The following is a 22,648-nucleotide window of genomic DNA, read 5'->3' as shown; positions in this document are numbered from 1 at the left end:
CCTACCTATAGATTTGGTTTTTCAAGATTAAAATAATAGGCATCTCTTGTCTTTGCGATAAAAATCTTTCGTTCTTGTTAGCACCTTACATAAATTGTCCGGTACGACTTTTATAGAAAAAAAGTTTCCAAAATTATGTTTGATTGAACTAACACTATTTAAGACTCTGACACCTTGTCTGGCCATAATACAAAGCAAGCAAAAAAAAACCATTGTTTTCTGAAAAGCTCAGAGAATACTGGAGAATACTGACAGGGCTTCTCAGGTATTTTTTGCAGATTAGTGTTCCTCATCGGAAGCGTTGGATTTTCAATTTCACTTACCTGATATTTATGTCTAATCTTATCCCTGTAGAAGGGAGATAAATACATTTTAAAAAAATTTTAATGTCTAGTCTTTATTTTTATTTCCTCCTTAAGGTTAAGCACAAATTCAGTTGTTGGTTTGATGAAAATGGAATGAATTGGATTCGAGCATCATACACTCAGATCTTCAGTTCATGTCATTAACTACTTAGCTATCGTCCCCCCTCCCCCAATAGTGTTTATTTGATTTTTGAGAAAGGAAAAAAAAAACGATTTCAAGAAAATAGTAATATCAAACAAACTGGTTAATTTTGGAATGTTAGGTGCTGACTGAAAAACCTGCTGCCATTGAGGGCGATTCTGAAACCTTCTCAGCAGACAAGAATTGACTTCATGTGTTTTGGGTTTTAAAATGATCTAATGAACGAGGTTTGCTATTACACAGAAGAAAAATTCAAATTGTTAAAAGTTGTTTTAATCAATATTTTCGTAAATGAAATCAGCATAAAATATGATTAATCCAAGACAATTTATAAAGAAAAATGTTTGATTTAATTAACAAACGAAACATTTACATGTTAGGCCACATATGAGCTTCTGAAACGACAACAAAAAAAATGATTTGATAGTTTTGTTGCTGTTGTAGCAATAATCTAAAAAAATAATGCCACCCGCAATCAGTTAACGTTTTCTCTCCTAGTGTTCTCTCGCCATCTCAAAAACGGTCACACTGCATCAATTTCCTTTTGACACAAATGCATTTTTTTGTTCTGCTGTCGATATAATTTAGCTCTATTTTAGTCTTTTGTCATCACGCATATGCAAATTGCATATCGTTCAATGACTTGTTAGTTTGAGATTTCATTCACAAAAAATATAACGTGTGTGTGTGTGTGTATATATATATATATATATATAATGTGTGTGTGTGTGTATATATATATATATATATATAATGTGTGTGTGTGTAGATGTGTATATATGCAGATTTTAATCTGCGATGTAATCTGAAGGTCTGGAATCAAACCGCATCACGCACATAATGCAATTCGGTGAACGACAAGCGATACCGTACCTTCGTCATAGTTATAATCTCCCTTTCATCTTAACATCTCCAATATTTCACACAAAAGCTGCAAGTCATTTTATGCAAGATTTATTTACAGCAGGACAGTTGCTAACAAAGATTAATACTTTAACCTATGAATTACTGCATGTCAAATATATATATATATATATAACAGTTGGGCCATGCACTAATTGAATAACATTGTGAACTCTAACCCTAGATGTAGAGCCGTGATTTTTCATGTCTGCTGTTTGAAGGTATCGTCAGAAAGAGAAAAGATCCTTCATTGGAAGTCATGTGATTTAGAAATTTGTTTTATTGAAGTCATCCGTTTACTCTTAAGTGTCATTTAACCTCTCCATTCAAATTTGCAGCGTTGATTATGTAGCGTATATTAGAGGAAATAATGGTATCCACTTAGAGTAAAGCATGATTTTTCCACAAAAATTATTAAATCCTTTCAGTTATCAGTATAACAAAAAATGTAAACAAAATAATTTCATTTAATCTGATATTTCTTCCACTTCCAGTAGTAAAGTAGTGGATGCCAATTACTGGAATGTGAACCTTTTGTAACCCAGAGAGTTGCTCCGTCTTCTGGATGATTTGATACAAAATGGGTAAGTAGTTGGTACTGTCGGCAACCCAAAATCAAGAAAAACTTTAACAAAACTAACCATTTATTGTCACTTTTTTTTACAAAGAAGTCACCACTTATCAAGACCCGGAGGCCATTTGAGGATAAGGGTTAATGAGTGTACAGTAGTCAATGGGAAAATGTAATTGTTAGTGGAAATTTTGTCAATTGGATTATTTAAAAGGACCGCTCATCAAAAACTTAAACAAATTGGACTTGAAGACGACCATGTTGTAGTCAGCTGGAAAGCAGGGAAACAGAAGAGTTCCGCAGGTGTGCAGTTCTAAGAAAGAAACCTTGTTCATGGAATCTACGTTTAGGTTTAGGCACAGATAAAGATTAGGGGAAATTATTGATAGTGGTTTCAGTTAGACGAGTATTTTTTGTGAAAGTTCAGCAAGAGAGGACCATAGATTGGAGCTAAAACAAGCACTTTGGCATGTAACATTAAAACATGTAACATTAAAAGATGTAACATTAAAAGATGTAACATTAAAACATGTAACATTAAAACATGTAACATTAAAACATGTAACATTAAAAGAGTTTATTTTTGTTCTTATAAAGAAAAGACGTTGAATTTGATGCTAGGGTTTTGTTAACTTGGAAGATATTTATTTCTCTTCCATAGTAAAGAAAATTTGACACAAAAGTCAGAAAGTGAAATTGGAAAGTCAGCGTCCCCGAGAAGGGAGGGGGGTCACTCTGACTCTGCAAATGATGCTTGGCCAACCCCGTCAGCATTCCTCGACAGAGGTGTCTCGGTGATTAACAATAAACTAACCGTTCTCAACAAAAGAAAGCAAAGCTTGAGAGGGTGGACCTCTTAGAACTGCATAGGAGTAACATCATACTGCAATCAATAGGGAAAAGGTCTTTACAAGAATGGTCTAGACTCTGTTGATTTTGCTGTTGAAGAAAAATATCTCTGAAATTTGATTTGTGTTTTTTCCTTAAAGGTGGTTGAATTTGGAAAGGAATCCTTATTTTGAATTTCTGATCGTTGACTTTATTCTTCTTTTAGTCTGTTTATCTTATCTGACTAATGATCTGGCGAATTCTCGAGTGGCAATTTATGTGTTTTGCTCCCCATTTCATTATCTGATGCTATTAGATCAGGCTACCTGAAGATATTGGTTTCTGCCTTCAATGCACCAAACATTTGTTATTTTTTCCTTTTTACTTTTACAAAACTCAATCATGTTCTACAAAATTTACAAAGCAAAAAAAACTAAACACCATGAATAAATATTTGAAAATATAAAAAAAACTTGAAGAATAAAACATTTTCCAAAATTGCTGGATTTGGCATTAAATAACCTGAAAAGGGTTGATATGCTGTAAAAACATAACTAATTTTATTATTAGACAGGAACTACAAATATATATGAAAGTGATGTAGCTTACTGAATGCATTATACACAATACATAGGCAGTTCCTTAGAATGTTAAAATAATACAAAAATGCATTGGTGGTTTGTAATGAAAAATTTGAAAAATAATGTGATTTTTTTTTTATTTATTTTTTTTTTTATTTTAACTTTCTCCGTTTCCAAGATCAATCACTAGGACTTAATTATGTGATGCCAAAACTTTACAATAATTTGGAGATCTATCTCCATTATCAAATTGTTATATTTCATTTCAAAGATTCTGCCCTTGTGCATGTCTAAATGCAAATAAACGCAATGACAGTTCCTAATTATCTATATTCCTATAAAAAATTTTTTGTATGTATTGATATTCATATTAATAACCCTTTTTTTCTATTTATTTAAAAAGAAAATACAACTTTGTTACATATGGATCGTCGAATTGCATTCATCTGCAAAAGATCTAGCTGATTTGCATATTCTTTTAAACAGTAATTTTAATTATTTCCCTATTTATTGCATGTAATTATATTCATGCAGATATTCTACATGATTTATACTTACGTAATGTTTGCATAAAAAGCTTATAGTAAATACAAACTTCTTTCTATATACTTTTATGTATGTGTGTATATATATATATATATATATATATATATATTTGTTTAAAAATTTTGCCTACCAAACTCCTCTGGCAGTTTTGGGTCTAGACATGAAACTTAATATATAGGATATTCGAATCCATACAAAACTTTATATTTGAGTTTTAGCCGGGGAAAATCAGTGCAAAGCTGTGAAAATTAACAATTGTCAGGTGATGGTTGAACGACGGCATTACGAATATGCACGCGTTCATGTTTTAATTTTTAGCAACGAACATGTCTTTATAGGTCAGGCATCAACATTAAAGGAAAAAGTTAATCGTAAGCTAAATTTTTTGGTTTTGATTCTCTGTGGTGGCGCACGAGTCTTTATCAAATCGTTACTATATTTTGGATCCAATATAACATAATAATAAATACGAAATCTGCATTAATCAAAATATCATATTTAAGCGTATTTTACGACTGGGCAATGCCGGGCGACCTGCTAGTCCCTATATTTCACATAGCTATATTCTGTTTTCTCATAGCTATATCCTGTGTGGTTTTGCATAGTTATCCTTCCCTAATAAACTGTTTATGAAGGGAGAAACAAGTAAAAAAAAAAAAAAAAAAAAAAAAAAACATAAAAAAGGCACCATAAAAAATATTTTTATTACTAAATAATAATAAAAAAAAACATTTAATTTATTATTGTATGATCTTTTAATTAGGATAGTATCTGTTCCGTTATATTAAACCCTCCTCCCAGGTATTAATCCTCCTTTGAGAAAGAGGGTAATGTAATATCTGTTCTATTCTGAGATTATCTTCTTAGGGACTACCATTTTATTTTTTATTTTATTTTTTTGAGATGGGATAGTATTTTTTTGTTTTCATGATACTATACTCGCAGGCATTAACTTTTCCCTTTTTATGGAGAGGGGTCCTCCCAAGTATTACCTTCTCTATTTTGGAAGGAGTATTGTAGTATCTGTTCTCTTATGATACCATCTTACCAGGCATTGCCTCCTATTTGGGGGGGGGTATTATAATGATGCCATTTTCCAAGGTATTATTACTTTTGTGAGAAGGGTGAATCCTTAAGGGATTTACCTACTACTCTTCCTTTGAGGAGTAGTGTAGTATATTTTCATTCGTCATGAGACATTCTTTCCAAGCATTACTTCTTCTGGAGAAAGGGGGGGGGCAGTATATCATGTGTTTGTTCCATCCTTTCAGGCTTGACCTTTTTTGTGTGTTAGTATCCTATCTATTTTGTTATATCATTCCAAGCATTCACTTCTCCTTAGAGAGTAGTGTTTGTCACCATATCATCCTTCCAGCCCAACAAAATATACGACCAGGTTGATGCTGAGCATATCCTGGCTATCTATTATATAAATCTCACCTGTCTGTTTAAATGTATGTATGTATGTTTTTATGTATGTCTGCCTAAAATTTTTCGACAGAGGCGACGAATTTTCAGGAGATTGGTATTGTTTTGAAGCTCGACCCTTTGGACGACAAATATAAAAAAATTGGCTAAAAACATTAATTCCTTCACCCTCAACTGGGCACTTTTTTTTTTTTTTTTTTATGATAGTTTCAAGTCATCCCCTCTTTTCAATTGGCTAGCCTTAATTCAAACCATTGCCACTTCTGGTTTGGCGATGGACGCAACAGCAAAGACGTCATTTTTTTTTTTTTTTCATGTGCTTTTCCTCCTTCGATGTACGAGTTTGAGCCTGCCTGCCTGCCTACTACCACTCTATTTTTTGCTCAACACACACACTTCCAAACACCCGGGCAAGGCCGTGCACCCAGGCTAGTATACTATAAAACAGACAAAAGAGAGTGTTTAGAATAGGTATTTCGGTCATTAATGGCTAAAAGGAAATGTCATAAAACAAACTAAACCAATGAATGACTCTGTTACAAAAGATACTGCTTGATTAAATGGCCACGAAGTGATTTATATGCCATAAAATGAAAGAAACGACTCCATAAAAGTGTATTTCTATGACATTTCTAAGAAGAAATCAATATTTTGAAAAACCGCAGATTCTTTCTTTTCTGTTGAACAATGCCATCTTCACTAATGAAGAGAGATGTTAATTTCATGGTCATTAGCCTAGAAAATTCCATATGGAAATCATTACTTGTGATCTTTTAAAAGGTCAAGTATTCAGTCAGGACTAGGTTCTTAAATATGAATACCTTTTTGAAGCAGTTTCAAATTTGTTGGAAAGACGGAGATAATAAAATCTAATAAACCTTTACTGATGAAATGTCTGTTTTTAGACTTTTATTTTTTAACCCAGAAACATGAAATTTAAAAGGAATCCTCTCCCATGTCATTAACAAGTACTAAATTATATATATTTGCAGAAACTCCAAACATCTTAAAGTTGAATTCGCCCCAATAGATATTGGGGGGGGGATGCTTAAAACCGTTTTAAAATTGTCAAATTTTGCAATTATTTTTTGGTTTCCATTATATTTTCATAAGATTTCATATGAAAAATAAAACCATAGAATAGGTCAACAGAAAAAAATTTTATCAACTGGAATTTTAATGACTTCTAAAACTAAAAGATATCTTTACAGGCATTTTATTTTATTTTTTGACAAGGTTTCACATTTCAACACAATTCATTATTTTCTTGCCCTATTCACACGTCTAATCTTTTTCTATCCTAAAGTGAGCATTGCATTCTTTTATCAGTAGTAACAAAGGATTTGTTTCTTACATGCATGGGTTCGTCTATGCGATAAGGCGTTATTTAGTAAATACTGTATACTTTTTTTAACAATATTGAATTTGTTAATTGGAGATAGTTTTTATGTTGTAGGTTTTTGTATGACTCTAAGATGACTCCGGTTGAAAGCAAAATACATAATTTTGATTCCTATCCCATATACACCTTGTTTCTTAATTCTGCTTGAGAAGCTGAGCAAAAATTTACTTGACATTTAGTCTTTTTTTTAGGCTAAAAATACATTTCACTGCATTGTCATATATATATATATATATATATATATATATATATATATATATATGTGTGTGTGTGTGTGTATATAGACTAAAACGTTTAACAGCATAGATGGACTGAAATAATGACAAGCTTTCAAAGCGAGCGAGAAAAAGGAATATCTGCCTTACTACAAAAAATGCTAGTTTTATTTTGGTGTCTTAAGTAATTCGCAGTTGTATTTTTTGGTCACTCGCACCTTCAACCTCCAGATTCCAGAGTGCAACAGAAACATTCCAGAGTTCAACAAGATACACCTGAAGAATATCGGAGGTTATATCGACCGAAACATAAAAATGACAATATGAGAAGAGTAGTTCGAAGATTCCAAATAATATGAATAACCAATTCTCACTTCAAAAATTCAGAAACGTTATTTCTTTTTGTGTGTAACCCTGAAATATGAAAAGTATATGATAGAAAAACGATATGTCTGATTTTTTGTGTCAATTCGTATTCTTATTTTGAAAAAAGAAAATGTAAAATTACTTTTAAGTATGTTATATTCTAAAAACGCTTGATCCAATTAACACAATGACTAATCAAATCAATACTAATATATAAACTTAAGTCGGTCTGACTTTCAAAGTCAGAATTTAATAACAATGTATTAGACATAATATTTTATTCTGACTAACCACTTTTTCTTCATTTCCATGCTACCACATTATGATATATTTTTTTAGACCTTTTTATTCAACTAAACTATGTTTACATAATCCAATTAACTCAATAAAATTAGATTTAAAAATGAGTATTTGTATGTAACATCTGATTAAAGAGATAAATATTTCTTGGATTTTTATTTTTTTGAAATTCTAACTATGAATATGTCTATGTACTGTCTTTTGTATTGTATGTATTATACTAGCTCTTCCGAAAAAAGGATTTCTTCACCTGCTAAAAATCTTATTTAAGTCATGAATAAAAGTAAAATCGAGTTTGTTTTTTTTTTTGGGGGGGGGGGTCCGAACAAAATATCGATCGCAAATAAAATGTAAAAAAAAATTATGTCCTCGAACGAACACATCTTAGCAGGCTAGCATCTTCACATTTTTGACACTACACAAGTGTCATTAATACATATAACGCATGCTTTGTATAAGTAGATGAAATGTTCAATTGATAGGAAATGGTTTATCCAAAAGGAATGAGATGAAAAATATTAGTGATGTAGATTGAAAACTTTATTCACATTGGAATTTTTTTTTTTTTTTTTTTTTTTTCATGTGAAGAACCTGTACCATTTTCATGAGCAATCAAACGGATTTTTCATTTGCTTCAAGGTCACCACATATCAAGACCCGGTGGCCACTCTAAGATACAATTAATGAGTTTGGGGTATATAGTAAAATAAGATGATGATCAGTAATGGTGGAATTTGGCTAGAGTTTAATTATATAAAAGGACGGTTCAACAAGAACTTATTTACATTAGACTTGAAAACGATCATGTCAGCACGGAAGCAGCTTCAGAGTATTATGTTCTATGGGTGGACAGTTCTAGGAAAAAAAACTTTGCTCATAGAATTTTCCTTTAGTTTTAGGCACAGATAGTGAGGGAAATTGTTGACACTTGTTGTAGCTAGACGAGTATTTGTGATGCATAAAGGACATTCATATTGGAGAGAGACAGCGGACATATATATAACAATGATGATGGGAAGATACATTTATACGGTTGAGATAAGAGAGATACATTTCTTGTAAGAGTTACATAAAGTTCCTAATAACGATCAGGGAGACAAAATTCATTTTAAGGATGTTTCACACATTACCTTTTGCTGTTGAATGATGACACGACACAGTTTTACAAAAACATGATGACTTCTTTATTATCAGATCGACTGATCGAAAGATGATGACGTCAAGGAATTCAGTCATTCTTCGCTTTTAAAGGGACCCTCCTCTGATCATGTCAGCTCTGTCCGACAGACTCTGCTGGTTGTTTGATCCAGACTTGACTGCCTCTGATCTTTGTGTCTAGCTCCTATATTGAGAATTCATTTTTGCTATGACGTCAGGCGTGTGGTCTCAAAACATGATCGACTCACGTGGCTTAAACATATATTTCCAAAACACACTTCTGCAACAAAGAATTCTCACTAACCTATTTTTCAACCTAACTCATTTTTCAAAATGTTTTTAAATTGTATTTTGCATTATTTTTGTAGCTGACCTTTTTAATTCACTTTCCATAAAAGAATGCACAATCAAATTCTTTTTACAATACAAACATATCTAAACTATTTTATATGAAATTTAACAATGTGAAATTCTAACATTCCATTTTCTGAATCTATCTCTGAACCTTGCTTACAAAGTTCGAATCTCGGCTTATCTTAATCTCATTTTCCACTTATCTAATGTTCTTCTTACTTACAGGAAAAGGGGACAGCCCTTTTTCCTATAACGTTTGTTGCGATAGTTAAAGGGAGGCCATCGACTAAAGCTTAGTTGAGTACTTAGCATAAAAGTAACGATAGAGCAGAGATAAACTCTCTACGTGAGAAAGAGGAAGTAGAGGCGAAAAGATCCTCATCCACTAGATTTCGAATTCAGCCTTGTACCTTGTTAAGGCAAATGGTTATACACGCATGTATGCAAAGCTTAATTTCTGTTTTTTATACTGTTTTTTATACTGTTTCAGAAATAAATGTTGGCTTTTTAAATTTCTACGTTATATATATATATATATATATATATACACTAGCAGGCCGTCCAGCATTGCTCGGTTGTAAAATATGCTTAAATATGATATTTTGATTAATGCAGATTTCATATTTATTATTATATTGGACCCAATATATAGTAATGATTTGAAAAGTTTTAATTAAAAAAAAAATTGACTGCTGTGCCACCACCAGGAATCGAAGCTAAAACGTTTAACTTACAATTTACTTTTACCTTTAACGTTAATGCCTGAATTATGAAGACATGTTTGCTGCAAGGCTAAAAATTAAAACATGAACCAATAGATATTTCGTTATGCATATTTGAAATGCCGTCATTCGACCATCACCTGGCAAATTCCATTTTTTAAATATTTCCCCACTTTTGCACCGATTTTCCATGGCTAAAACCTAAATATAGTTTTGTATAGGTTTGAATACCCTGTATATGAATTTTCATGTCTGTTGACCAGAAACTGACAGGAGTTTAGTAGGCAAAAGTTTTTAAACAAAATATATTCCCATATATATATATATATATATATATATTAGAAAGAGGTTTGTATATAACCTTTTGTATGCAAAAATATATCATGTAGAATATTTGCATGAATAATGCGTAATAGTTAAGTAAAGATAATCATCCTATAAGAAAACCGAAAAACTAATGGGGAATTAATTAAAATGAATGTTAAAAAGACTATGCAAATTAGTTAGATCTTTTGCAGATGAATGCAATTCCACGACCCATATATAACAAAGTTGTATTTTCTTTTTAAATAAATAGAAAAAAGGGTTTTTATAATGAATATCAACACACAAAGAAAAAAAAGTTTATAGGAGTATAAATATAGGACTTGCGTGGCGTTAACAATGTAGGACTCGAGCCGGAGTCATCAATTTGTAAGGGTGTGAGTCTGTGTTCACCAATTCATAATCGGAACCTATCAATTTTTAGGATCGAGGTTGCAAGTGCTAAAATTGAAGTCGAAAGTAGGAAAGTATCCATGGGATTGTTAAAGGTAAATTTAACGAGTTCGCCGATTAATAGCTTTTCACTAATCCACATCCTCACATACATTGCGTATCAAATTATTAACGGGTTTACATTTTTTAAATATTTAAGGAACGAGTGAATAAAAATCCATGAAACTTTAAGAAAGTGCTTACAATACTATTCAGCTACTCCAGTCAGAAAATAAAAGTATTTAAAGCAGTATTAGCGAAACTATGGCAGAAGATAGGAATATCTGTTGATTTCTGTGTGTCATTAACGAGGTTAAGAAAAAAAAACACAATATACCCATAACTTGTTTATTGAAATAATTTTTAAACATTAAATGAACTAGGAAAAATCCTTAGAGCACAATAACTACATAACAATTTCTACATTGACATTAGTAGAGGATATGCGATTCTCTTTTTCTTTTTTTTTTTTTTTTTAATGACTTGTAAAAGACGTTGGTCTACAGAATTAGTCAAATTTGTGATTTCGTCAACAGTTATTCCTCGCAATACCTCTTGGAGAGCATCCCACAACTCATCTTTGCTCTTAAATTGGCGTGCACTTGCATAGAGGCGTCGCTTCATGATACTCCAAAGGTTCTCAATTGGGTTCAAATCTGGTGAATTCGCAGACCACTCCATCTTCCGTAGCCCAGAGAATGTCAGTTGTTGCAAATACTCATTGCTTTTGTTTGCTGCATGTGAGGGAGCATTATCCTGCATAAAAATAATGGTTCTTCTGAACGCCAACCTTTGCTTCTTCAGCGATGGTTCAAAATGCTCCTTAATAAAAGCTATGTAAGCATTTGACGTCATTTTTACGCCTTCTGGAACTCTCCATGGGTCAACTAAAATACCTCCAATAATCCCAGACCAAATCATTATCCCATTACCACCTTGTTGGCGCCTTAAACGTTGATGACGATGTCGTCCTTCTAGGACCCATCCTTTGCTCCAGCCATCTGGACCATCAAGAGTGACATGCACTTCATCTGTGAACAAAACTTTGGAAAAATCCGTTTTCATGTTGTTCTCTGCCCATTTCAATCGGTTTTGTATGTGATGTTGTTTTAATGGAGGCTTTGTCACAGGCTTAACAAACTTTGCCACTTATTTCAGAAGGCGACAACGAGTACTTTTTGAGACATTCTTTAATCCGGCTTGGTCAAAGACTTAACTTGTCTGCCGAGGGTTCTTAATAACTTCATGTTTAATTTGGAGTAGAGAACAGCGTGAAACAACTCTAGATTTACCTTTTATCAGCTCTCTTACGTACTTTTGTAGGGTCATTGACAAAGTTCTTCAAAGTTTGATGGTACCTTCCTATCATTTTTTATATGACGAGGGTAGTTTTATCTTTTGCTAATTACTCAAACCACCTTTACAACCCATTTTATTGACGACACAAACTGCCTTGTTAATAATTTGACACCTCAAATACCGTGGATTCAGCAATTATGGCGGCAAGTTGTTTACATTGCACGGAACAGTACGAAAATTTCACAGTACGTGCAGCTCAGAATTGCCAACGTTTCCAAAGCTTTTGATATAAAACTACCAGTAAGTTTCTGAAACTGGTAAAAAAATGTTATCTTGTTAATAATTTGACACGCAGTGTAAGAATAAAATTATAAAAATAACTGCACTCGACAAAGAACTCGAAATCATTGTATCAACATGAAAGAAACGGCATTTATTTACGTGTCAAAAGTATTAGTTAAAATTGTTCCAACAAAAGTGTTTTCTTGTGTGGAATGTTCGTGATGTAGGATTAGTAGCAAAGTTTTGTGGGAATAGCACGAGGTTTGAAATTACTGATTTTTATGTCCAGTGTCATGCATGGCTTGGAATTAATGTGATTATTTTTAAGAGGATAACAGCCCATAATCATGAGTGAAAGCATGCGTTTGTGTTCATTAAAAACAATAGTTTGAAATAAAATTGTTTAAAAAGGAGAATTAAATTCTCATTGAATGTGGTAACTTTCAATGATGGGTGTTGAAGAGAAAAACCGGTTTGATTTTTGTCTGTAGCACGTGTAAAGTCCATGATGGTTGATTTAACATCTCAAGGACTGAGTTCTTCAGCACGTGCTGCTGTGGTTGAGTTTAGAGGGAAAACTTATTAGATTTTCCACGGCAAATCTTTATATGGGGATGTTCTAGAAAGTTCCAGCCTGTTTGCTATATCTTTATGTGCGGAAATGTTACATAGTTCCTTAATTCCATGCATGCGAATGGCTTGATCATAACATTGTCTTTGCACGTCTGATACGCGTGGGTGTTGAAAATGGTGATTGCTATGAAAATGATCCTGTGGTGGATTTGGCTCGGCCATATGTAGCGGTCGCTACGCGTGTGTGTGTGTGTGTGTGTGTGTGTGCGTGCAGTGTTAGTCAGTTTATCAATTTTGGCCATCGTTAGCTTTTGTCTAAAAACTCGATATTTGATTCTGGTTCATCAGGCGTTTTTTTGTTTTTGTTTTTTTTTCTTTGTTTGTACAACGGTGGTACATGTTCTTAGCAAGAAAAAGGTTTTAAAATATTAATTTAAAAGCATAATAAAATCTTTAAAATACATTGTATATTATGAAACCTTTGGTAAAGAAACATAAACATCTTGTTTCTATTAAATTGCTTATAAACAAAAAAAAAATATCAATAAATTTATAATATTGTCACCAAATTAAAGTTTTACAAATATATTTACATATTGGATTAATTTTTTTTTTTTTTTTCAAAATCTTTAAGCTAGGAGAAAATTGTATTTTCTGATACTGCACTTCATCTTTCATCTAAATTTCAGCAATTTAAATTTTCGTCCGAATCCAGACTGGCTTCTTTTTTTGGTCGATTTTCCTTACAGCAAAATCGACATTATGTCTAACACTGCACGTTGACCACTTATTTAATTGTTTTTTGTTTTTTTTTTTATTTATTTCGTTTTTTTTTTATATATTTTGCTAATTGAAAACAACAGTTTAATTATTTTTAATTTAAAATTTATTTTATCAAGTTTACAAAAATAAATCGTTTTGTATAAGGAAAAACAAAAAGGAATTGCTTTGTTTATAATTTAAATCGAAAATAAATAAACTGGTGTCCTTTTAGTAATTGGTGATTCTGGGTGTCTACAGTCTCAACTTAATAATACTAACTTTTCAACTGCACTATTTAAATAAGTTAAATGTTTGATTTTATTTATGTATTCGCTAATAAGATAACTGTGTGTATAGACAGATGATTTCTTTTTCATCTTTCTGTTAAAATAACTATTTTCGCTTTGTTTTACATTAAATTATTTCTTTAATATATGGATTACTAATAATTAGGGCTAGGACAACAGCATATTCTTTTCATTGGTTTGACTCTTGAGTGTGTATCCGTTTATATCTTATATGCTTTTATATAGAATGAGGTGGTTATCGGTTCATTAACTGTGTCAGATATATACTCGAGAGTCAAAACAATGAAAAGATTATTCTGCTGTCATAGTCCTACTAATAATAACCTTGTCCATAAACCATTTTGCTTATCTTCCATGTAACGTTCCTCTAATTATGCCATCCTTAATTGAGGACATCGAGTGCGAGGTGTGTTCGCTTATTTGCGATACAAATACTCAATAAAACCAATAACAAAAGTATGTCTGCCATCGACTGCATTATTTAAACACATCATGTGCTATTTTTTTCTTTTAAATATTTTACTAGCAGAGACCCGACGTTGTCCGGGAATGAATGAGGACCAACAAATGTTTCACCGTTCTATACTTTTATTATCATTAGAATTGATGAAATCGTCTTTTTTTTTTTTTTTTTTTAATCAAATCAATTGATTGCATGATCTAGTTAGACCCCCCCCACACACACACAGTCAGTACATTATAATCTACATTGTACTGTAGAAGATTTACTGTTGATTTTATAAAATTATCTTTAAATAATTGCTTTACTTAGTTTAAAATGCAAAAGTCAAGTATCATGGTTCAAGTGTGCTCTAAACAGAAACATTCATTTAGGATGCGACCCTGTCTTATTAACGAACCAACTGTTGATTTTAAATTATTTTTACATAATCACTTAAACATACAAAAGTCACAGGTTTCACTTGTGCTCTAAAAATAAACATTCATTTCGAACGCGCCACTGCCTTATAAAAGAATCTACACTTGATTTTATAGGCTAATGCTGCTTGTACGGTGATAAAACTTCTCAAATGCAATTGTGATGTTAGGTTGTATAAAAATATTAAGTTTGGTTAAAATAGTTCTTCCCTTTTTAATAGGATGCTTTTGATTAATGATTTTCGATACTTATCCGATGCATTTCGATATAAAACCCATGTAACAAATATTCCCAGACACATCAAGTACCTTCGGGTAAAATTTTTAAAAATACAGCCCAGCTGTTTCGGTGTCCATAGGAAACGAACTCTCACACAAAGTTCCTTTTATATAATAGATTACATAATCAAATGATTAACTTCAATATATATATAACTACGTTTTATTGTCACACACTGATATATACTTAATTTTATTTATTGCGGACTATTATCCTCATCTTTTTCTTAGTTGTTTCACGACGTTTCGGCCAACTATTCCTATGGCCTTCGTCAAGTGGTAATCACGACGAGATAGGAACTCTGAATCTCCTGATTGCATTCACTGCAATTACTAGTAGTAGTTGTCATCTCACCACGTTTTCGGGGTCCATGGCGCAGTTGATAGACATTGAATCTCTACGGTTCCAGCTGAGAATTGTCTGAAGATAGCGGTTTCAATCCTATCCAAAGCCGGCCAGAGGCTTACTTGGCCCAAAAACATGGTGAAACGACAACAACTACAGAAGGCAGCCAAAGCACAACCTTCACATGCTTTAACCATTTTAGTTATATCTTGATCCATGGACGGCCAGTAAATGAAGCTATGCATCAGACATTTCATTCCGCTGATGCCAGGATAACCCATGTGGAAGTTTTTGTATTCTCTTTTGTAGCGCTTTTGAAATGATGAATCTTTCGTTATAAAGCAGAACATTGTCGCAGACAGATTACATGTCAGAATTAAATTTTCCTTGTTCCAGTTTCTGCTTTTTGTTTTTTAAAAATTCATTTCCCGCTTCAGTTTTAATTCCTTGAAGAGTCACTCGTAATTCCCGGATTGTATTGTGAATCCTCATCTTAATCTCACTATTTATCTACAATGCGATGTTTACTCAGGGGGTTCCTTTTGAGTCGGAATTAGCCGAGACAGCCCATCTGCATGTGCAATATTCTTTGATAAGAATTCCAGTTTAAAATCATAATCCAATAAAGTGATCCCCCATCTTGGTAAATGGTTGGCCGTAAATGCGGGTAGTCTTCTTGACCCAAAGATGGTTAGGTCTGTTTGCAGTGTAAAATGCCTTCTGTGCAGGTAACGATGAAATTTTGAGACTGTATAGTGAAAATGCAGACCTTCTTTCTCTATCTGTGAGTACTGTTTTTTGGCCGGAAGTAGTGTTCTGGGTGCATAAGCAATTATTTTTTCTTTTTTTTTTTTTTTTTTTTTTTTTTTTTTCAACCCATCTGACATCTATACCATATTGGCTAGCATCACTAGCCACTATGATGTTTCGTTTCGGGTTAAAATGTGTGTGAGAAGGAGGTCTGATGTTAACACCTTTTTAATTTCTTCAAATGCTGACTGACACTTGGCAGTCTATTCCCAACGTTTATTCTTTTTCAAAAGCTTGTTAAAAAGTGCCCACAGTTCATGCATTCTTAGAATGAAGCACTTGTAATAGTTAGCAAGCCCCAGGAAACTTTGTAGTTGGGTATTTTTTGTTGCCAGCACTTCCTTATCGCAATGGTTCTCTCTGGGTCTGGATGTCTACCATTCTTGTCAATTATGTGCTCCAAATATTTTATTTTCTACAGAAATAATTCGCATTTGTTTTCTTTGATTTTGAATCCAAAAACCTGTGTCTGTCTGAATACTTTGTAGATATGATTTTTGTGTTACCCCTTGTTACTGCTGGCTAGAATAATATCGTCCATAACCTATTAAAAAATAGCAGGTGCAACCTTGGCCCTAAACGCTAACCTTTCATACCTGTAAAGACTTTGATTGGTATTTATGCAGAGTAATTTAGCACTCTCATTTTCAACTGGAATCTGTAGACCTGCGTCACTTAGGTCGGTTTTCAAGAAAATCTGACCATTTAGTCTTGTGAAAACTTCCAAGCTTGGCAGGGAATAGTGGAAGTTCTCCAAAGATGCATTCAACCCCGTTGAAAAATCTGCCATAACACGGATTTCCCTTGAATTCTTTTTCACATAGACCATGGAGGCAGCTCACTGAGTAAAAAAAAAAAAATAAATAAATAAAAAAAAATTGTTGAGTTATTTAATGACGCGAGAATGAAAAAAAAGTATGAATAGTTTGTATCTCTCTTTTGTATTTACGGGCGCACAAAGATTCTGTTACAGTTCCCAGCAAAGAGAAGAAAAAATATATGAAAGTATTCTTGCTTTCCACGAGTTTGCAATTCAAACTTTTATGTCCACACACTCGTTTGGTTTTTGCAAGTTCTTCCCCCCCACCCCCCGAAACACTTGCTTGGTTTAATTCCGTTTTCCGTTGTGAGTTCTTTTGAATGATGGATGGTATTATAAATTCGAGTGAACTCTGTAAGTTTGAAATCCAACGTTGCCACTGATATAGCCCTGTTAAAAGATTACAAAGAAGTACAGAATGCCAAAATAAAGCAACATGTATTGCAAAGCATACAATAATTGGGTTGTTTGTTGTAGTCAATGAACGACCTAGGCTGATTCACCGGATATCGACTGACACCCTGTGTATTTTTACACATTATCTTCCGGTATTTGAGATTGGAATACTCTATTATTAGGTACAACAATAACGTATCAATGCGGTGTATATGTCGTCGTGGATGTGTTTAACACATATTCATAGACAGCTCAATAAAAATTACCGTTCAGTAAAGAGTATTAACCTCAGTCCAAATACGCAGTCATTGATAGCAAATGCTTTATGCATTGTGATGGACAAAGAGACATGCCGTGCGCTTCTGGTTCCTTTTGTTCACCCGCAGTTGGTACACTTCTTGAAGCCCTGTAATAAAGGTACTTTCAGCATCCCATGTATCATGCAGTTAGCACACAACTACTTGTTAACGCCGGATAAGTACAGCTAATCTATAAATATAAATGCGAAAATGTATGTATGTTCGCTTTTTCTGTGTGTCGACAAAAGGCTTCTTTCAGAGAAGCGGTCGCTCACTTAACAACTTTTTAAAACTTTTTATATCACATGCAAATCGTAATATCTCAGTTAACAACGAAGCTTGCCTGTCTATTTAAGTTGCTCGATTTCGGGAAGATAAATATTCAATATTTGTCGCTCGCCGCATGTGGGTTAGTCTTTTTCCTATAACATCTTCGGGGGGGAGGGGAAAGCGTTCAGCAGTAAATGAATACTATCCCGCAGTCAAAACTTGACCTCATTTAAAACGGGCACCTACTAAATCCAAGTAATTAAATAAATTCAAACGTGTTTCCGTTAGCATCTCGCGGTGGGGCAATTGTTAACATCGCACTTTTTTTTTCACACTTTAATTTACAACTTTGCCTCAAGGGTTCGGGTTCGATTCTCATACTTACCTTTTTTTTAACCCCCCCCCCCAAAAAAAAAACACCCGGACAACGCCGGGTACCCCTCGCTAGTAGATAATAAAATTTACAATTTATTATCTCTGCCCCTCTCTCCATCTCTCTCTTTGTGTCTCCACCCCATCTCTCTGTCCCCATCATTTCTCCCCCTCTTTCAATAAAAAATAAAAGATCAAGCAAAACACTCGGGCAGGAGTTGCCAAAGTTTTTGGACATCAGATCTACATTAGATCTACATTAGATCTACGCAAGCAAAAATAAAAAAAATAACCTGTTTTGCTCATTAGTTTTGCTTTTTAGTGGAACTGATCCTCCAAAACCTCATTCTTTTAATCATTTTCTGAGAAAAAAGAAAAACCACTATTTTCACGCATTTCCACTTTATGAAAAAATTTCGGAATATTTCATAATGTTCAATAAGAGCTCCGTGAACCAGATTAAAGAATTTGACCCCCATGCCATGGTTTGGAGACCCCTGCACTAGGGGATATTATTTCTAAATTATTTATAACACGAAGTGGGGCCTAATGTTTAATTAGATCGATTAACCAATGGTAAATTTTTAAACTAAAATTTACAAAACAAATGGTGCCGATAAAACAATTGTTAAAACCATGTATTGTCTCATATCTATTAATTCTTGTGAATGAGACCTATTTTTAATTTTCATATAGATAATTTTTAATATTGTCTAGTAACTGATATAAGATAAAAAACCGGGGGTGGGGGCGAAAAAAATGATAATTTAAAAATAATATCCCCTGTTTTGCTTGATATTTTTATTTATTTATTTGTTTTTTTTTTATCAAATTTAATTTCAACTAGAACCTCAATACAAAACCTCAGAAGTGTAGTTACCTCTCTTTCCCTTTACCAAACATGGCGATTTATACAGCTAAAGGGCGGAGGCTACATCGATCGAAACGTTCTGCAGCTAACACTAAAGATGAGAACATTAGTTCGGTTAATCAAAATAATACAAAGTCACTTTCTGTTGTGGTAGAAAAGTAAGTTCTTGCTATGAATGTCTTACCAGGAGAAACCAAAGATTGGAGCTCAGTTGAGCATCTACTATAGAAACAAACGTCATTTCTGTGCAAAGGGGGTTGTAGGGATGAGAAGAAAATCTCCATTCCCCGCTAGATTGCAAACTTGATTGTGTATTGTCGTCATAATCTTCTGTAATTTAATTTTGCCGTCTGCAACATATAGTTGCTCTTGTTCTTTTTCTAATCTCATAAAAAATCTTATTTGTTTAAGTAGTTTGTGTAATCTAAAAATATATTCGCACCCCTTTCCCCAGCAAAAAAACAAAATTGCTAAAAGTCAAGAAAACCGTTGTATGTCGTTTACTAAGAAATTAATACGCTCTCCATTTCTTGCAGCTGTTTTCAGGGTCCGTGGCGAAATGGAGTTGGATTATTTCTGTCCAGAATTGATTACATTTTTTCCTCTTATTTTCTAAATGAAAGAATGCAAAAGTTGGGCACATTTCTTGCACTAATTGTAAAGTCCAAACGACCCATATCAAGTTAATTCAGCTTTACACTTTTTTTTTTTTATACTGCTTATGTTTATACGATATCTGTTGCAAGGTTAATTAATTTACATATTGGTTTTGAAAAACGACATTTTATTAATTAACTATTATTTGACAAAAGCAGTGTCCACATCTTGTGAAACTTATGAATGTTTATATTAGAAATTAAAACAAAATGATACAATTTTAAAATTAATAAAATCATCTTTTTTTTTTTTTTTTTTTTTTTTTTTTAAGTTTTGCTAGAAAATATAGCTTCTTCGTGAAACAAAGTATGGCGACTATATGCAAATACCGAGCCATGTAATGAGGTCATGGTAAGAAAAAGAAATAAAAATGATAGATGTTAGAAGAGGCGATCATGTTAGAGAGGTGGGTGACGTCACGACCGTAACGAGAAGTCACACGTGCCGGGAGCACGAGGAAATGAATATCATTACAAAAAAGGAGTGGAGTTATTACTTTTGTTTCTTGTGACATGCTCTTTTACAACGTGTTGGGTCTCGTGTGTAACCGTGTTAACTTATTAAGAGCCATGTTACATTAGGAGTAATATTTTAGAAAATTCTTTGACGCACATTTTTTTTATCTCCATGGGAAGTTCGCCTCCCTTCTCTTGGCATTAACACCGACCAAATAAGAGAAAAGAAAAAAAAAATATCTTTCACCAAAGATACTTTTATATATCGAAAGTCTCATCATATTAAAAAAAATTTTTTTTTTTTAATTGCGTACTTGTTTGCTTTCAACTTCTATTATAATCATTTGTTATTTTTTTTAATTCAATGATTTAGTATTAATTTAATTTCACAGTATTCTTTTATTTTAACAGACAAATATTTAGCATTTGTGTTCAAGTGTCTCTTTTATTTATTTAAACAGACTTGATTTTTAACAAGTTGCAAACTATTTCTTAATTACAAGTCAAAATGCAAATTGATTTCTTTTATGGTCATTTTATTTAAGATGTATTTGTATAAAAATTACCAAAATGCTCACGTTTATCAGCATGATTAAATAAGAAATATTTTGTTTCGTATTTACCACAAACTTATGAATAAAATGTTTATTGTTTCAAATTTATATAATTAAACTTGCAAACCTTGTGAAGTGAGAGCAAACAGGCAAAGCTAGTTAGTAATCTCCAAAACAATGTCATTTTTCCCCGAATCTGTTTTGATATAATCATGGAAAATTGATCTTATATTTAAGATTTTTGTTCCTTGGAAACGCTGGTTGAGTTTGAATAAAATAAAATATGTATTAGATACGTTTGAAGCCAAAATAACACATTATTACAAAATAAACAGACATTTATTTTGTTTGAAATTTATATCGAAATTTTGTTGCTCCAACAACATAGCAAAAAAAAAAGGGAAAAAAAAAAGAAAAACATACTGAAGATGAAGGTTTCCTTCAAAATATATTTATGAATTTCAATATAAATTTCAAACAAAATAAATGTCTGTTTATTTTGTAATAATGCGTTGTTTTCGCTTCAAACATATATAATACATATTTTATTTTATTGATCTTATATTTATTTACGGTGCTTTTTTGTAACTCCCTTCTTCCACTATTTTGTCCTTTAGTCCTCACATTTCATGAGCAATGTTTCTTAGAAAGGGAAGAATTGATGTTTTTTTTTTTTACTCTGTTTTTGTTTTTAGTGGATGATATGTGATTATTTTCAATCCTTTCACAGTATTCATCAGCATTCAACTGTCAATCCATCAATCTCCTTAACTCTTAACCTTCAGCATCTTTTGATTTTGATAAGTGATAATTCATTAAGAATAAAATGGTTTTCATCCGAGTATGTTCAAAAAATATTTCTATTCAAATTTTAATATTTAATCCGGTTGCTGTTTGAGTTTTTGATTATTATAATTATATACGAAGAAGGAAGCCTAACTCTCAATGTGAACACCTCTCACTGTCACACATTAAAAATCAGACTTTTGTTTTGTAAGACACATTTTTGTATGCACGGTTTCGTTTTGATTCAAACTTTTTCATTAGTTATTCAAAATAGATTTGACTAATTGCTGCATTTCTTAAAAACTACAGGATTTTATGATTTGACCTAATTACACATTGGAATTACATGCAATAAAACGATTTGGTTTGATTAATAATTTTAAACCCAAACCGTGTTTGAAAATCATTTTTGAGCTTTTAAATTTCTGGCTACCAAAAATTTCATCCGCAAAAGGTTGTTCGTATGTGTAAAAATTTAATATTTTTACAATATATATTAGAACGGTGGTTAACACAGGTAATCTAATACTTGAGTTTTCAGTCAACCAAACCAATATAAGAACTTGAAGCATAAAATCTTTTCTAAAATTACTGGATCTGGCATTAACCAGAAAAGGGTTGATATGCTGTAAAACAAAACAAAACTTAGGACGACTTTTTAATAAAATAAAATGTTCTTTACACATACGTAGGGGACGGAGGTTACACGTTGACCTTTTTATTCTCTTAATCTTCGTGTTTCATGAGTAGCTGTTGATCGCCTCGTTTGTTTAACCAAGAGAAATAAAACTCTTTTCAAAGTCACAAGGAGACGTTTGCTGAGTTTTTATTCAAGGTTTTATTTGGAGAGAATGTGCTTGGGAGAGATACTAGTGCTATTGTAGCTAGTTATTTACTTAAACTTAACTTTCTAATTTAACGAAATTAGTGCCATGCACAGACATCAAAGTAATATCTGCCTTAGATTACAGGTTTCCTACATTATTGGTTGTG

At 32.5% G+C, this 22,648-nt stretch overlaps 1 protein-coding gene across 2 annotated transcripts in view; it reads left to right on the top strand.

Annotated features, from left to right (window-relative positions):
• LOC145277494 (uncharacterized) overlaps positions 1-22,648 on the top strand; it is a 135,745-nt gene that overhangs the window by 77,549 nt on the left and 35,548 nt on the right. Inside the window, exon 2 of one of the 2 annotated variants that reach the window (XM_080128886.1) lies at positions 1,905-1,994. The exons of the other annotated variant lie outside the window; for it this stretch is intronic. Coding sequence (XP_079985012.1) covers positions 1,991-1,994 — 4 coding nt within the window. The 5' untranslated portion in view covers positions 1,905-1,990. The remainder of the gene's footprint in view (positions 1-1,904; positions 1,995-22,648) is intronic. 2 annotated transcript variants of the gene reach the window in all.

Source organism: Euprymna scolopes, chromosome 6 (assembly GCF_053919585.1).
Source record: "Euprymna scolopes isolate OS-2025 chromosome 6, ASM5391958v1, whole genome shotgun sequence".
NCBI lineage: Eukaryota > Metazoa > Mollusca > Cephalopoda > Sepiida > Sepiolidae > Euprymna > Euprymna scolopes.
Note: the sequence above shows the minus strand (reverse complement) of the source record. Positions and strands in the feature narration are given on the sequence as shown.